The sequence below is a fragment of the Podarcis muralis genome, chromosome 2, assembly GCF_964188315.1.
Source record: "Podarcis muralis chromosome 2, rPodMur119.hap1.1, whole genome shotgun sequence".
NCBI lineage: Eukaryota > Metazoa > Chordata > Lepidosauria > Squamata > Lacertidae > Podarcis > Podarcis muralis.
Window position 1 is genome coordinate 38,309,908 of NC_135656.1, and position 17,976 is coordinate 38,327,883.

At 42.8% G+C, this 17,976-nt stretch overlaps 1 protein-coding gene across 1 annotated transcript in view; it reads right to left on the reverse strand.

Moving 5' to 3' along the window:
* Positions 1–347: 347 nt before the first annotated feature.
* Positions 348–17,976, reverse strand: part of LOC114590694 (myosin-3) — a 32,181-nt gene continuing 14,552 nt past the window's right edge. The window contains exons 21-40 of the mRNA XM_028717082.2: positions 16,758–17,013; positions 15,206–15,448; positions 14,735–14,911; positions 14,015–14,160; positions 13,837–13,927; positions 11,711–12,100; positions 11,210–11,336; positions 9,693–9,811; positions 8,700–8,896; positions 7,636–7,819; positions 6,229–6,394; positions 5,307–5,431; positions 4,581–4,889; positions 4,151–4,354; positions 3,801–3,926; positions 2,450–2,620; positions 2,238–2,342; positions 2,059–2,154; positions 1,800–1,937; positions 348–506 (exon numbers count right to left, since the gene is read on the reverse strand). Coding sequence (XP_028572915.2) covers positions 483–506; positions 1,800–1,937; positions 2,059–2,154; positions 2,238–2,342; positions 2,450–2,620; positions 3,801–3,926; positions 4,151–4,354; positions 4,581–4,889; positions 5,307–5,431; positions 6,229–6,394; positions 7,636–7,819; positions 8,700–8,896; positions 9,693–9,811; positions 11,210–11,336; positions 11,711–12,100; positions 13,837–13,927; positions 14,015–14,160; positions 14,735–14,911; positions 15,206–15,448; positions 16,758–17,013 — 3,394 coding nt within the window. The 3' untranslated portion in view covers positions 348–482. The remainder of the gene's footprint in view (positions 507–1,799; positions 1,938–2,058; positions 2,155–2,237; positions 2,343–2,449; positions 2,621–3,800; positions 3,927–4,150; positions 4,355–4,580; positions 4,890–5,306; positions 5,432–6,228; positions 6,395–7,635; positions 7,820–8,699; positions 8,897–9,692; positions 9,812–11,209; positions 11,337–11,710; positions 12,101–13,836; positions 13,928–14,014; positions 14,161–14,734; positions 14,912–15,205; positions 15,449–16,757; positions 17,014–17,976) is intronic.

The following is a 17,976-nucleotide window of genomic DNA, read 5'->3' on the forward strand; positions in this document are numbered from 1 at the left end:
GCCCCAGGCAACACAACTCGCCCTCCTTCCTTCACTTTTGCCTGTCTGGAAGTGTCCTTGAACTGTGAGGTGGAGTCTCTTGCTTATATGAAGGGAGAGGCATGTGTATTTTTGTGCATAAAAATCTCTGGCTGTTGCTTGGCTGAAATTGTAGACTTCGGCTGTTTGACCATAATATAGGTAAGAAGCAAGATAAGTAATCTTGCCATCACTGCAGTATCACTGGTATCATTGGCTGGTAAGCAAACACCATAGGGACATAATCCAGATGTGTCCTCATAGACAGTGGCTAGCTGCTGCCTCTTAGGTATGCAGATTACAACACAAAGAACAAAACTCACCAAGTCTTTAAGCAAAGCAAAATTTATTTTCTATTAGGGCTATTGAGGAAAGATCACAGGATTACTACAATTTCAAGCAACATCATGGGGACATATATGCATTTTGCATACATTCCAAGCTTCTTCTGTCCTGCAGTAGATTTACTCTTCACTTTCTATGATTACCTGCCACAAACAAAACAAAAAACTCAGTTCTTGTTAAAATATAAGGAGAACAATGTGCCGTTTCAGCCACTATCTTCTTGAGAAATGGGAAGCAGGGCTCACGCCAGCAGCACTGCTGAAAAACCAGCCCCATCAGGCCTCCTCTTTATCAACTGGCAGAATGATAGAAGACATTCTATCAGGCTGCCTTAGTAGGAAAGATGAGAAGCAAAGTCATTTGCCTTTCCCAAAGTCCAGCTCCATGAGGCACTTGCGGCCCTGAATTGTTTCTCAGCCAGCTGTCATCACAAGAACAACTGTTGAACAATTGGCACCTGAGTTTGCTTTTTTCCTCTTCCCTGCCTGTTCCTTTTCCCATGTCTGTAGCACTTTTTATATTGTAACCAGACTGTCTTGTTTTAATTCATTGTATGTAAGCCACATAATAACAACAACAACAACAACAACAACAACAACAACAATAATTTATTTGTATCCTGCCCATCTGGCTGGGTTTCCCCAGCCACTCTGGGCAGCTTCCAACAAAGATTAAGAATACTCAAGAATCCTCTTTGGCTGAAGAGGGGGTTGCAAATGGTCTAAATAAATGAAGGCCAAATATATTTGAATCCAGCAGTGCCACTCAGCTAATGGTAAGGATTCTATCAATGGAAGAGGAAAGGAAGCTCCTCCTACTAGTAATTCCCCAGGCTCTCCCCTAAATCTGCTCTGAGGGACTCCCAACGCTCTGGAGCAGATTTAGGGGATGTGGGACCTGACCATTTGGGTGGCTAGGGCTTAAATCAGGGTTAGCCAATGTGGTGTCCTCCACATTGGTGGACTACAACTCCCATTATCCCTCACCAATGGCTGTGCTTGCTGGGGCTGTTGGAAATTGTAGTTCAACAGCATCTGGGGGGCACCATGCTGACTATCCCTGGCTTAAATGGATAATATATTTGTGTCTTTGAACTGGGGTTTTTACAAGACTAACTCCTGCAAAAGCAAGGGGGCACTTTGGTTTTTTGAGTAAGCCTCTTATCAATACACTGTAGCCTGAAGCCACACTCTCTCCTTGCCTAATTCCATTGGCTTTACTGATGCTGAAGCCACAGCGAATTTGAACCCAGAGCTATTAAGTGTGTTGCTTCTTCCACTCCGTGCAACATTCTTAATGGAGGACATCCCTGGATCCTTGCTGGATGCTCAGATTCCTTTTCATTCATCCACTGCTGCAGCAGGGATTTGTAAAAACACAGTTGCATCATTCAGGAGGGACAAATAGTTTGGCATCTGGTCTGTGGAGGCACTTACCTTTGTGGTAGAAACTTCCCTGGTCTTTGCCCGAAGCTTATTGACCTGAGACTCAGCAATATCAGCCCTTTCCTCTGCCTCTTCCAGCTCATGTTGCGTTTTCCTGAATTTGGAGAGGTGGACATTGGCCTGTTGGTCCTATAATCAGAAAGCAATAGCACACAAAAACCCTAAGTCATACCTCTGATGTCAAAGCTGAGACTTTATGCATTTTGTACAAATGACCAAAAATGAAGCTTGTGTCTTTCAAATAACTCACAGCCTCCTCTGCTTGTCTCTTGTAGGATTTGACCTTCAGCTGAAGCTTATCCACCAAGTCCTGTAGCCTTATCACATTCTTCCTGTCCTCTTCACCCTAGAAAAGTGGCACCTGATTAGGTGATACGTAAGTTGTCAAAGAAGTATTGGGAAGCACTGGCTTCTTCCTTTCCCTCTTACCTGGAAAGTCAGTTCTTTGACTCGCCGTTCATACTTGCGAATACCTTTAATGGCTTCTGTGGCTCGCTTCTGCTCCCCCTCTAGTTCAGACTCTAGTTCTCGGATCTAGGAAGTCAAGCAAAACATTAATTTACTTAGCAGCTCTGATATAGGGGCCTCTGACCTATGGAGAATTCTGATGCTTGCCACCAGCTCCCAACCCCAGTGTTTACCCTGGCCTCCATTTTCTGGATCTGCTTCTTCCCTCCTTTCAGAGCAAGTTGTTCTGCTTCATCCAGCCGAAGCTGCAGATCCTTCACTGACTGATCCAGGTTCTTTTTCATTCTCTCCAGGTGAGCACTAGTGTCTTGCTCTTTCTTCAGCTCCTCTGCCATCATGGCCGCCTTGACATACAAACAGTAGACCCCAGTCAACAGGTACACTCGGAGCAAAGGACAGAAGCTCAGTAGAGTTTGAAAGATCAACTTGTGACCACCAGAAATGGCCTGCTGGGACCACCTCAAAAAGTAAGCCATCCCAATGAATGAATTAACATTCAAACTATTAACAAAGGTGCTGGGCTCATTATATAACATTGAACGGAAACACATGAATTTCCATTATCACTGGCATGGTGCAGAGAAGGTCTTCACACAACACTATATGAATGACACATTTCATAGTTCTTGGAGAGGCAGCCATGTCAGTTGGTTGCAGAAGGGACAGCAAAGAATCTTATGGCACCTTAAAGGCTAACTCATTAAGACATAAGCATTCATGAATTGGAGCCAAATTCATAATGTTTGTGTGTCACCCATTAGACACAACTACATGAGATCTGCTTTCCTGTGAGGGCATTCCTTGCGGTAGAGGTCTGCATGTGAAATGTTGTGATCATGTAGAAAGAAGAAAGGGCTGATCGTGTACGTCCTTCACCTGAAATCAGCAGGTCCACCTGGTTACACCATTTCCCCAGCCGACAGGGATTGGGGTCAAAGAAGAATGACTCACATGTGGCCCTAGCTGTGTGACTGAAGGACACTTTGTGCAAAATGTATTTAGATTCATTGTTTGTATGATGGGCTACATAGTTGTTTGCCACTGTTTTTTCTCTTGCAAAGGCTCTGCGCTTCAACAGCTGCATGGTAGGCAAACGTTCAACATGGATGGCATGGAAACTCAGTGATGGCGACAATGCATCCAACTGTTTGCAAATGATAGCTTGCTAGTAAAAAGACCAAGGTTTTAAGCAGACCATCTCGTGAAACTGAGCTTTGTTCCTTTGGGGAAAATAGATGAAAGGAGCATAGCAACTGGGGCTGTGGGAACTGGTAGTGCCTGGAGACTGTATTAATGCCCTTCCCTATTTGTTCCAAGGTATATAAGGGTTGAAGCCACCTGAGGCTCTTCTTCCTCCTATCAGTTTGTGAAGGCATACAGAAGGAAAAAACTGTTAGCCACTCACAGAAGGACTGGACCGCTCTAGAATGATCACTGTGATCAAGTGCCCATGAGCCAACAAAAATTGTTATAGATAACAGCAAGGTTTTGTGGCAACCACTGAAAGAGAAAAGAAGCTCTTACATCTGTGATGGCTTTCTTTGCCTTCTCCTCTGCATTTCTTGCCTCTTTAATGGCATCTTCCACCTCACTTTGAAGTTGAGAAACATCAATTTCCAGCTTCTTCTTTGTGTTAATAAGGCTGGTGTTCTAAACAAAAGACACAGTGAGGATGTTTTAGCGTCTCTTATGCTGCAGTTTCTAGGAATGATTCAGCAATTATTCCTCCTCATACTTGGAGGCAGCATGTCTCTGTTCACCACTATAGAGCATGTCAGTGGCCACGGTCAGACATCAAATGGGAGATTAGATGGACATTTGAACTAATGTAGCATGGCAAGTTTTGTTGTTATAGTGACAACTGTAGCCCATACTTGCGTGTGAAGAAGTTGCACGCGTTCATTTGCATCTAGAAGCTCTTGTTCAGCTAACTTCCTGCCCCTCTCTGTCTGTTCTAGAGCTGCCCGGAGCTCCTCAATCTCAGCCTGCATCAGATTAGCTCGGCGCTCAATCATAGCCACTTGCTCTTTCAGATCTTCTTGGCCTCGGAGGGCATCATCCAAATGTAGCTGTGTGTCCTAAACACAACAGGGGAAAGTGTTTAGCAGAACTGAATTTCTATTATTCATATAAAGCGATAGTGGTTAACATATGACCCTCCAGGATGTTGTTGGACTCCAATTCCCATCAGCCCTAGCCAACATGGCCAGTGGTCAAGGACAATGGGAGCGGCAATCCAACAACATCTGGAAGGCCACAGATTAACCACTCTTGATATAAAGGATATATTGGAAAGATAAGTACCTTAAGCTGCCCTTGGACGTTCCTGAGGTGTTTCTGTGTCTCAGCTGCAAGACGGTTTGCATGGCTCAGCTGGATCTCCATTTCATTTAAATCTCCCTCCATCTTCTTCTTAATCCTCACAGCTTCATTCCTGCTCCGTATTTCTGCATCCAAGGCACTTTGCATTGTGTCCACTGTTCTTTGGTGGTTCCTCTTCAGCTGATCAATTTCTTCATCCTTCTCGGCAATCTTTCTATCGATCTCGGATCTCACCTGAGTCAACTCAAGCTGAATGCGAAGGATTTTGGCTTCCTCGTGTTCAAGAGCACCCTATTGAGGAAATGTTGGAGAAATAAAGCAGCACAGAGATTTGGGGTTGGAGGAAACTTAGATTACTTTTCTCCTTCTTGATCTTACCACACTGTACTAAAACATAGTTAACTAATATCTGTTAACAATTTAACACCAATATGGAAGTCACTGTAGAAGTTTCCTCAAAGATTAGGTGTGATGTGACTTCAGAGAATCCTATATCCATATTGCCCTTTAGCTTAAGTAATGTCCACCATGCCATGATGACCACCTGCCAAACAAATGGTTGGTGGACCAAGCTCAGCTTCGTATGTGGTTTGTGGGAATCCGATGCAACAAATGAGCATCTCCAACTACCACACGCCAAAAGACTTTTATAAAAACCAAATTATTTGCCATTTGTACTTTATTTCCTACTGTTTTTAGGCATCTTACCTCTGCTTCCTCTAGAGCCATCTGCATATCAGATTTCTCCACTTCTATCTGCTTCTTGGCCTTCTCAAGTTCATGGATGATTTTGCCACTTTGACTAATTTGTTCTGTTAGATCAGCTATTTCCTCTAGGAAGAATTAAACATACACACCGCTGATAAAGGGTGAAATGCCTCTATAACTAGAAACACACACACATGTGCAAAGAGCTGCTCCACAAGCAGAGGTGATACTTGTGCCTTCTTCTGTCTGCTTCAGAACAGTTCACAAAACTCCTTTTTTATGATGAAAGATATCTCAAATGCTCCCAAATATAATGCATGAGTCATCATAAATTCTCTCTTTTTTTTTTCAAACCTAGGAAATTCTGTCCGTTTTACCTGTGATTACCACCAGCTACCAGAGGAAGCTGGAACTGCTCATGGACAAAAATGCATTGTGTGAAATTGAACCAACCAATTGCTGTTGCCAATACTTGCTAAGCACATTTATGAGATTTGTGTGGGGCAGTCAATTCTGAAAACTGCCATTAGTGATATCAAGTTAGCCTTGCCTTCTCATCACAGGACGGGAATGAGAATGTGCAGAGATCTGGAAATTCTGAACGCTTTTAACTCTAATATTTTCTTAAAGTCCTTAAGGCTAGAATGTGCTATGATCTGACAAAGAACATATACACCTGCCTTAGTCTTCTCTTGATTTTTAGTCACAGTTCTGCGCAAAGATGGACAGTTTCTGAATCAGTGCAGCTTCCATGATATGGAGGTGCAGTGATGAGGAAATTTCTGCTTGTTGTACCACTGCTAAAGGCACAGAAAAAAGTTGGCAATCCTTGCATATTCCTGAGATCCTCTGCACTGTGAATGATCATTGCTAGAGTCAAAATAACCAACAAATAGAAAGAAGGCCAAAAAAGGAAACTTACGCTGTAGGTTCTTGTTTTCTCGCTTGATTGTTTCCAGCTGATCTAGTGTCTCCTCATAAGCATTCTTCATTTTGAAAAGTTCAGTGCTCAAGGAGCGTGACTCCTTTAAGGAACCTTCTAGCTCTGACTGGCTCTCTTCATACTTGGTCTTCCATTCTGCCAAAATCTTAACATCCATTGTGTTTGAGTTAGTTAGCTGCCGTTATATTTGCCTATGATTTTTCTTTGCTATGATTTTTCTTTGCTAAACTAGCCTTCTCAGTAGCAGTTCTGGACATCACTAGGAAGAAGGCAGTGACAGTTCACAGCGGGTTTCTCTACCCCTTTATTTTCTGTGCCAGGGGAAATCCAAACAAAGTAAAGGAAGCCTTGGCCGATAAAACTATACACTGCAATTCCCCCAGCTACCACTCTCTGTCCCCCAGCTGACACTCTCTGTCCCCCTCTGACAATCTTTTTCTCAAACAACCAATAGCACTCTTGACCTCAGAGCAGAAGAACGTCCCAGGGCATGGTCGGAAAGCACATGACACATCTACCTTGTTAAAGTTAAGCAGCAACTCTAGTTCATGCCTGGATGGAACAACTCCTAGGTACTCTATATGTGCCGCCTCAAGTTCCATGATAGAAGAAAGTTGGGATCTTAACATAACTGTGAGTCAGCCATCACAGACCAATTCCCAGTAGCAAAGTAGTCATACAGCCCAGAACCATGTTAAGCATGCTGGGCATAAGTACAGGGGTGATGCATCCCTGAATCAGGAAACCTGAATGGTTTCCCATTAATAAACAAATACAGACACACATTTGTAAGATCCTTCTGTCACAGAAGGCTATGGGTCACAGGCTATGGGCTCTACATGATGGCCTCATTCCTCAAATCTCAGCCAAATTGCTGGTGTCCCTCTGACATCAGAGAATGGGCTTAAATATTTCAGTAATCCTGAAGGAGTGTCTCCACCCCCATCGTTCGGCCCGGACACTGAGGTCCAGCGCTGAGGGCCTTCTGGCGGTTCCCTCACTGTGAGAAGCAAAGTTATAGGAAACCAGGCAGAGGGCCTTCTCAGTAGTGGCTCCCACCCTGTGGAATGCCCTCCCATCAGATGCAAAGGAATAAACAACTATCTGATGTTTAGAAGACATCTGAAGGCAGCCCTGTTTAGGGACCCTTTTTTTTAATGACTTATGTTTTAATGTATTTTTAATCTCCTGTTGGAAGCTGCCCAGTGTGGGCGGGGTATAAGTAATAAATAATAATAATAATAATAATAATAATAATAATTAATAATAGTAGTAGTAGGTAGAAGTGAGAGTCAGATTCAGAAGCAAGTGGAGTGTATCTGCTAGTTTGAGACGAAGAGTGTCTATTTCTCATCTAAGGGCTGATACTATAGAGGAGAAACACACCTTGTCAAAATTCCTTTGCTTCTTATCCAGAGCAGCTGCTAGTGCATTTGCTCTCTCAACGTCCACCATCATGTCTTCCACTTCACATTGCAGCCTCTGCTTTGTTTTCTCCAGGGAAGCACACTTGGAATTCACAGCTTCAACTTGTTCTTCTGCTTCTTGAAGCCTCTGAGCAAGCTTTTTCCTTAAAGAAGTCAGATTGTAATGATGATGCCCCTTTAACTACTAAGGTTGCCCTTAGTAGCACAGTATAGTTTACAGTGGGATGCGGGTGACGCTGTGGGTTAAACCACAGAGCCTAGGACTTGCCGATCAGAAGGTCGGCAGTTCGAATCCCCGCGACGGGGTGAGCTCCCGTTGCTCGGTCCCTGCTCCTGCCAACCTAGCAGTTCGAAAGCACGTCAAAGTGCAAGTAGATAAATAAGTACCGCTCCGGCGGGAAGGTAAACGGCGTTTCCGTGCGCTGCGATGGTTCACCAGAAGCGGCTTGGTCATGCTGGCCACATGACCCGGAAGCTGTACACCGGCTCCCTCGGCCAATAAAGCAAGATGAGCGCCGCAACCCCAGAGTCGGCCACGACTGGACCTAATGGTCAGGGGTCCCTTTACCTTTACCTGTAGTTTACAGTATCTTAGCCACCTGCATGCTTGTAGAACTGATAGGCAAGTCCAAGTAAATTCATATTATGAATCAGGTTATTATGCATTTTGGCAACATCATTAATTAAAATGTGGCCTTTGGGAGGGGTGTCATATTTTAATCAGAAAGTTATGTTGTCAAATTCTAGTTTATTCTTTAATGTGACAGAATTAATTGGACTAAAATCCAGTCACATGGGTACTATCATCTATAAATCCCAGCACTTTCATGATTTCCACCGTGCTGAAATATATGCTGAAGATCATAAATGTTTGTCCCTTCATCTAAGAATGAGGAACCAAGTGCCCAGTTTGTAGTGGTCTCCCCACATGGATAGGTTACTGTTATGAACATAAAATGTGGTTGAATGTAATGTGTAAAAAAATGGCTTATTCGCATGCCACTTCTCACCCCCAACACTTACTTGGCCTCTTCCAGTTCCTCTGTGCGTTGAATGGCATCTGTCTCATATTTGGTTCTCCACTGGGCCACTTCACTGTTGGCTTTAGACAGGGCACGTTGGAGTTCACTCTTTGCTTCTTGTTCCTCTTCATATTGTTCACGGAGCAAGTCACAGTCATGGCGAGCAGATTGTAAGGCATGAGCCAGTGCATTCTTCGCCTAAGAACCGTAAACCATGCATCCATTTATAACTGAATTCATTCCATAGATTCTTACATTGGTGCTCTTGGAACAATGCCTGTGATGTTTTGCGTGTATAATCTCAGAGTAAAGCTATCCTGACAGAAGTCAGGATGAAGCAAGAGGCTACTTTATTCATACAAAACTCAAGCAGTTTACAGTACTGAAGAGACTTACGAGTGCCCAAGAAAGTATTCCAAGTCTTGGATTACTGTGAATTAATCATGTCGCCTGCAAGACCAGCAGACTCACTGCTGTAGTATGTGGTAGGCTACCTAATTGTGACAGTGTCATACAAGATAGTATCATAGTGATCTGGAGTGAGTTAAAATATTTGTTTATGCCAGTAATACTTACACCTGAAATGTTTAGATATATATTTTTTTTAAAAAAGGTACCTTGATAGCCACAAAAAGTGAGTTGGTATTTTGTTTGACAGATATGAGGAAAATTAAAAACTGGAGCACAATTCTGTGCATATCTGCTAAGGAATGAGTTCAATGAGTCTTGGACTGTAATCCAAACCCATTTACTCCACCAAACTGAATGCTATTTACTACTCAGTAGATGTATAGGATTGTGCTGTTATTCCCAGTGCATCTGTAGACCTAGCCTGATAGCATGAGATATAATTAATTCGTATGATGTAGTCATGGTTTCTGCTGACTCCATAAACAGATACATCCCCACTCATTAATTAAATTCTTCCTGTGTTAATGTATTCCTTTTAATGAACCAAGAGAAATGTTCCCCAGCAGCCTAGACTTATGAATACCTTGCTCTCTTCCTCCAGGTGCCTCTTTAGTTCTTCTATTTGCTGAGTAAATGCTTGCTTGCTTCTGGAAAGTTGGGATATTATGCTCTCCCTTTCCTCAAGCTGACGTGCCAGTTCACCTGTGACCACAGAAGACAAATTCTTAATTTGCTAATAACGGTGATGTTCACTATAACCTTAGGTGTGATTCCATATCTCCCAGGCTTAATTCAGTGTGAGTTCTGTTAACCTTATGCCTTTAAGAATTACCCCCCTGCAACAATCTTCCTTTAACAGATCTGCTAGTCCAGAAGTAGCAGGGCATGAACCTTCCTAGAAAATACACACAGGTCCCACCATCCACACTTAAAAATTATGCCCAAACCTTGCTATATGCACCACAGATTCACTTATCCAAACAGCCCACTTCCTTGGTTTTTTGTGTTTTGTTGGCTGGCAGCAGCCATTTTCAAGCAGAAACCACAGAGAGTGGGAAGCAAGACTGGATGAATCGGAGAGCAGGGGAAATAGGACAAATCAGGGAGCAGGAGAGATAGAACAAATCAGTTTTTCCCTCTGTCTCATTTTTGCTGATGAGTTGCAGCCGTTTCAAGAAGAAACCATGGAGGTGGGGAAGATATCAGACAATTCCTGCATTAGAAATGTTTCCATAGGAAACCATGGAAATTGTGGACTGGTTATATATAGACACACCTAACATTTTCCAGGAAATGCATTGGGGTCGTAAAACAGGACCTGCATGTACACTCCAACAAAAAAGTCTAATCCCTATTATACTGGACTTGGGGTTTGCGGCTCAGTGATGCTTGAAATTCACTCTGAATTTGCTGGAGACAGTTTTGAATGCCTCTTTTTTTTAATGTTCAGTGCATCTTACAAAGCAGAAGTGTGCACAGCGGCTCCCATGGTGAGATAGTTGTGAGCAAAGTGTGGGTGCAGCTCATTTCTCACTAAGGAGCAGCTTGCAAGATGCACCAGAAGCACAAAATGAAGGAGCGCAAGTCATTTGTGTTCCCTCTTTTGTGCAACATACAAATGGCCATCAGATGAACTCCCTTCCGCGTTTTATTAGCCCGCATGTTCCAGGGCTCAGCCTGACATTTGCAATACGGATTCAGAGGTTTAGTCTAACATTTTGCTTTCTCTTCATCTGCCATTGCACCGGTTATTCAGCTTATTACTTCAGCAACAAGCTAGACTAAAGTTCCAAGAATACTCTTTAAAAAATGAAAATCTACCTCCACACTCAACCACCAGATTATCACCTCAGTGCTCTGCCAGCAGAATACTTGAATTTAGACCAATTTAGCCCCGTGAAAGCCTGGTTTGTGCTTTTTATTGGTGCTTCTGAAAGCTAACCTCAGAAGCACAGACTAAAAATGTGTTGCAGGAACATGAGACATTGCATAGATTCCACAGAACATAATAAAAACCGTTCACCTTGAAGCAAATGATGGAAAGAAAGCCCTGGAATGGCCCTTGCTTGCATTTTGCATCCCCACTGTTTTCCCCCTTACCTGACTCAGCCTGCAGACGGGCTTTCTGTGTTGTTAGATCAGTCACTGATCTCTGGTTTTCCTCAGATTTGGCCTTTATTTCACTGAGCTGGTCCTCTAATGTACGACACATTTTCTCTAAATTAGCCTGTGGTAGTCAGAAGTGAAATGAAACAGGATACATTATGCAGTCAGTCATGTCTTGTATATGTTTACTGAGAACGTCAAAAGGAAACACACACAAAAGGAAGACTTTATTGTGAACAAAGAAAAATACATCTCAAAAATGCTGAAATGGATGAATGGGCTAATGGATGAATTAGCCCAATGAGTTTTGGTTCAAGTGCCTCCTTCTAGGGCTTATATGTTTCTGCCCAAAAATCATCCGCTTCAAAGACCTTGCTGGGCAAAAGATCACCTTTTCAGAATATTTGAGATACATTTCTTCTTTTTGTTCACAACTGGGAATGTACATTTTGTAGTCTGGACTGTGAAGAACTACTCAAATTTACTTTCAAATACCTTAGACTTGGTAACGGACTCAAGATTGCTGGCCAGGTCATCAATCTCCATTTTGCACTCGCTCTTTTCCTTCTCCAACTTTTGTTTGACACGTTGCAGGTTATCGATTTGCTCCCCAAGCTCCGCCGTACTATCAGCATGCTTCTTGCGGAGAGTTGCAACTGTAGCTTCATGCTGCAGGGCAGATTCCTCCAGGTCACGCCTCATTTTCTGGAATTCTGCCTCCCGCTTCTTGTTAATTTCAACCTGGGCCGAAGTGGCCCCTCCAGCTTCTTCAAGCCTCTCGCTGATTTCCTCTAGTTCACGCGCCAATTCAGCCCGCTGCTTTTCTGCCTTCCCCCGAGTTGCCCTCTCAGACTCAATCTCCTCTTCCAGTTCCTCAATACGAGCCTACACAGGAGGAGGAGGAGGAGGAAGCGGTTATGGTTACCAGTAGTTGATAATGAAGTTGTTGGTTATGTGAAGATGCTGCTTCACAAAGGTTCATAAATCAAAGAACGAGAGATAAGGAAAGGAGAGACCAAGAGCTCACAATCTAAAATCAACAGTGGAGAGGTGGAAGATGCTAAAATAAATGCGAGAAAATGCAGTTACATGTACTTGGACAAGGCTGCAGTTGCGAATAAGAATTCAAGAGGTTAAGGCAAAGGCTTTGTAAAACGGGAGAATTTGGAAGGCGGGATTTGGAGAAAAAGAGACATTACATTTTCAGGGAGAAAATTCCAAGTAAAAAGGGCAGTGAGGAAAATGGGGAAAACTGGTGGAAGAGCAGGGCTGGCCTGCCCATAAAGCAGAGTGAAGCAGGCACCTCAGGTCAGGGGTGAGCAAACTTTTTCAGCAGGGGGCCAGTCCACTGTCCCTCAGACCATGTAGTGGGCTGGACTATATTTTGGAAAAAAATATATGAACGAATTCCTATGCCCCACAAATAACCCAGAGATGCATATTAAATAAAAACACGCATTCTACTCATGTAAAAACACCAGGCAGGGCCAACAAATAACCCAGAGATGCATTTTAAATAAAAGGACACATTCTACTCATGTAAAAACACACTGATTCCTGGACCATCCGCGGGCTGGATTTAGAAGGCGATTGGGCCACATCTGGCCTCCGGGCCTTAGGTTGCCTACTGCTGCTTCAGGTGATGGAAGCCCTTGCAGCAGTGCCCCCACAGGCACCACACCTCCACTGCTGCTGGTGGAGAAGCAATGCTGGCATTGGTGCCAATTTCCAGCAACATAGGAAAGGGGTGCTTCAGCAGGTGCAGTGCGGCAGAAGGCAGCACTTCCTATTCCACCTCAAGAGGCGAAATGGGACGTGACACCCTTGTGGAAGGGATCAGGAGACTTTTGGTATCAAGGGTGAGAGAGTTGCAAGGAGCAAAGGACAAAACCAGGGATATACTGGGAAATATTTTCAGAAAGTCAGATTGGGGGTTGTACTGGTCATAGGTGAAAATGAGAAGCATAGTGACACAGAAGAGCTGCTTCAGAGACACACATTTGAAAATAGATTGTAATGTAATGTAATGAGGCTGTTGAAAACAAACTGCTGAAAACAACAACAATTTGAAAATGGAGCCACTGTGGTCCTAATTCTTTGTGTCCTACCCAACATATACTTGAAACAAATTAATCCTATTAAACTTCTGTCTTTCATTGCTTCCAGACAATGCTTTACTTTCATTGCTTTACTCAGCATTCATTTTTTGTACAAAAATTGTGTAGAGGTTATACAACATCACCTTCTAGCTGTAGTTACCACACACATTGTAGTGCTTTTTCCTGTCACTTTTCTTATCGAATAAAGTTTGATGTGTAAAAATGTACAGATTTGTTGCACAAGAATGCTGTGGCATTGTTCCTCTTTATTGTAATGTACCCACTTTCTTAAGGGTGGGTTATGATGGTGCAGTTACTATGCTAAGGGCATATACCAGCATCTACCCGAATGGGTGGTAGATCTGCACAAAAGTGTGCTGAAGTCTGCACTCAGTCTTACAAGGAGGGCATGTTTCATTATATCACGTTTACGTATCAAAGATTATTTATAACCAGACATTTTAATTCTTGTTACCAAGTGAAAATGAACTGGGATGCTAGAATGAAGAAAACAATTTATACCTGAAGTTCTTTGATCTTCTTCTGCAGCTGGATACCCAAAGTTTGCTCGTCTTCAATTTTGCTTTGCATTTGACTGTACTCAAAGTCTTTCCTAAAAAGGAATTGAAGAGGCAGTTTAATTAAAAAGCTACCCCATAAACATATTTTAATATGCAACTACAATTTACGATTTCCATACTTCTTCAGCTTTTCTTCTAGCTGCTGTTTATCATTTTCTAGATCCATTATGGATTCCTGGGCAAGTTTCAAGTCCCCTTCTAACTTTCTCTTAGCTCTTTCAAGATCCATGCGGATTTTCTTTTCCTGTTCCAAGGAGCCTTCCAGCTGCAACAAAAGCTTAATGTTAGTGCCAGTCTCAGAGATTTTTATAATGGGAAATTACTAATTCCTTGGGTTAAACTCAATATTAACAAAGTATGAAGTGAGCCCCTTTGCAGGGAATGGACATTTGCTAGCAGGAAAGTGAGCATTTCTGTGTATATCTCCAGCTAAGATGAGAGGCAAAAAAAACCTCCAACACCCTTCAGAATCCTCCTTCCCCATTGTCACACAAATATCAGTGCAAGGGTAGTGTTCCTTGTCCACTATTGTTTTGCTAATGATGTGCTTCCAGAGGATCTCCTCTGAACTCAGGGACCTTTAAGCCAGCTTATTCAGGGGGAAACATGTATGTTAGCAGGAGAGCCCTGTGCCCTGTTATGTGCAAGTTCCACTTGGGCACATTAACAGGCTCAAAAACAAACTTTGTTAACTTAGAGATGTTTCATTTTCATTTGTATACCACCTTTTTACATAGCTATAACTCAAGGCAGCTTATAACAATCCAGTCCAAAGCAAGTAAGTCATAATGAAAAAATATCATGCAAAGTTCAAGAATGACTGGGATTAGCTGTCTCACATCATCAACTTGCTGCTCCAGCTTGGTTTTCGCTTTAGTGAGAGTGTTAACTTTGTCTTCTTCAGCTTGTAGGTCATCAAGAGCTTGTTGATGGGCCTCTTGGAGGGCTTTCTTCTCCTTGGTTAATTTCACAATAGTTTCATCCAAAACTGCCATTTCTTCTGTTAGGTTCTTCACCTACAAAACACAGCATAAGATTGTTGATGGTGTTGAGATCAGCTGAAATACTGATTAAGGACAGACACTGTTAAACTAGGATCATTGTAAGCTTACTCTTTATGTTTGTCCTTAACTTCCTGTCTTTAATTGCAGAGGTAGAGGCACGAGATGGGAAGCCGTTTTATATAAGAAATTAGCAGTTTGTAACATGAGATTGAAAAGTGTGACAATTTTTCAAAACTTTATATGGCAATTGAATATCTTGGCAGATAGAATGGGAAACGGCATTTTGAAGGCAATATTAAAGGTTACCTTGTTTTCAGTGGCATGCTTTTCTTTTTCAACCTTAGCCAGTGTTAACTCCAGGTCATCAATATCTTTCTTCAGTTCGGAGCACTCATCTTCCAGTTTCCTTTTCTTGGCTGTCAGCTCTGCATTCAGCTCTTCTTCGTCCTCCGCTCGTTCCGTCAGCTCCTTGATTTTTGCCTCCAGCTGGATTTTGGTTTTGATCAGCTGGTCACACCTTTCCTCAGCATCTGCCAAACTTTCACTTTCCTTGTTAGAGAAAAAAGTATCATATGTATTATCATTCAACTCCATCAGGAAGTATAACAGTATACCACTTTCTAAATTGCTCCCCCCCCCTTTAAAGGCAGCTAAAAGCTTTGACTTCTCTCCATTTTATCTTCATAACTGGGATCCAAACCAATTCCAGGTCATCAAGGTGGCTTTAGACTTGTGTTTGTCAAATGACAGCCACACATGACATGCTGCTTTAAAAACTGGTAAAGGGAGGGAAGGTTTTCAAAGACAGTTTCTGTTATGGCATGAGGGATGTTTTCTGTTCCAGGGGATTGAAGAAAAAACAAACAAATAAAATTCACACCAGCTGGACATAAATTCATAGAAATTCCTAAGCATGTCTTTGCATCTCAGCCCATTAGTGCGTATCTTTTTGCAAAATGGACCATTCAGATCCAACATCATAATCAGTTCCACCTTCCCACTATATTTACACCTTATCTTCCATCTCTGTGTTTGATTTCAAGATTTGGTGGTCAATATATATATATATATATATATATATATATATATATATAGCAAGTTACACTCTAGAATTAGTTCAAGATGGGATTATCTGTGCTGTACCTATATAGCCAAAAAGGAAATGCAATACAAAAGAAGAAGGGAGGAGTCTTGTGGTGCCAGTATGACCTCTAAGACTGTATGCTATTTAATGTCTCTTGTTTACTGAGAATAATTCAGGGTGGGTTGCTGTGTGTGTGTGTGTGTGTGTGTGTGAGAGAGAGAGAGAGAGAGAGAGAGAGAGAGAGAGAGAGTGTATTTGACTTTAACTGGCTATTCTTCAAACTTAGCATAAGTAACTGTTCTGGCTGAAGGAAACAAGGATCTGAAAAGGATCCAGCCAATAGGCAATCCAGCTACCTAGCAGTAGCAAGTTTCCCTGCAGTAACTGATGGAAGGGCTTTTCCTTCTCAATTACAGCAAAGGTGACTGGTCATCTGCTGCCCAGGGTGCCAGGTGCAAACAAAGGAAGGACAGGCCAAATGCAAGATGACAGCAATAGGAAGGAGCGTGGCATGAGGCAAAACAGCCCCATAACAGAAAAAGGCAGCTCATGAACAGCCTGAGATGGATGTGAAGGGCAGCAGGGTAAGTAGTGGCATGTCAGAGTACTGGGAGCTTGCTGTGAAGCGGCTGACGCAAGCTAGAGATCTCAACTGGGGACAGCTGACTGACGGGGAGAGGGAAAAGCCTGATGAGATAGTGATAATTTAATAATTTGCTTAGAGCACCACATTTCCTAAAACTAACCATGGGGAGATATTTGTGAATTACTCACAGACTGCACTTGAAGCTGCAAGTCATTTTTCTCCTGCAGCAAAGAGACCATTTTCTCTTCCAGTTCCTTCCTTTTGGCTTCAGATTTAGCAAGTTCTTCTTTGGTTTTTTTAAACTCTTCTTTCATATTGGCAAATTCTTTCTCTGCCTCTGCACTCTTCAGCAGTGGCTTAATCTTGAAAAACAGCTTCATCCAAGGCCAGTGTTTGACGTTCATGAACGAGCGAATGTTGTACTGGATGGTGAAGATAGCTTCCCTGTGATGGAACCAATTCACAGAGTTACTCATTGCGGAAAGTTAGTTTTCCTAAGCAAAGCTCGGGAGCTCCTTAATGAGGCTAAAACTGCAAAATTTCAAGAGGCTCGCCTGCAAATAATTAAATGAATATGCAACTACTTGACCATTTAGTTCTCTTAACTCAGGGGTGGAGAAACCTTTTAAGTCCAGGGGCTACATTCCCTTCTGGGACCACATGCCAGAGGGTGGATGGGGCTAGAGGCAAAACTAGATAGAGCAGGGACATCCAACTCCCAATAGACTGCAGTCTACTCACAGTATAAAAAAACTGGCAGTGATCTAGTCATTGATGGAACACAGTTGTGGAACTTTTTTGGGGGCAGCCAGAGTTTTTGAGCTTTGTTTTTAGGAAGACAAAGTTGTTGAGCTTTCTTTGGGGGGGGATCACTGAGGGGCCAAAGATCCACCAGGATCTACCAGAAACACCCCATGATCTACCAGTAGATCGCGATCTACCTGTTGGACATGCCTGAGATACAGCAATGAAATTTTGCAATTGCGCAGTAGGCTAGTTTCTCCATACACATCCTGTCCTCCATTGAGGAAAGCAAATTGAAGTTCAAGGGCACATTCCAGGCAGGCAAAAACACTCAGAAGGATGCAAAGCAGGCCCAGGGATGGGTGGAGAGGGTCAGATAAGCCTGAGGTTGCCCACTCCTCCCTTAACTTGAGCAAAATAGTGTGCATCACCCCTCTTCTGAAAAGCTGATTTAGCACCTACAGTTAACAGAATTTCAAGAGACCTGTAGCCCAACCATAGCTACTCAGAAGTAAGTCCATTGGTGCTTTCTGCCAGGTAAGTGAGGTTGGGATTGCAGCTTGAGCAATTAGTTTCAGTTTGCCAGCATTTCCATGTATAACAGAAGAGGTGAGGTCTGCTCCTATAGCCCAAGGAGATTTTAGCAGCATGATAGGGTTACAT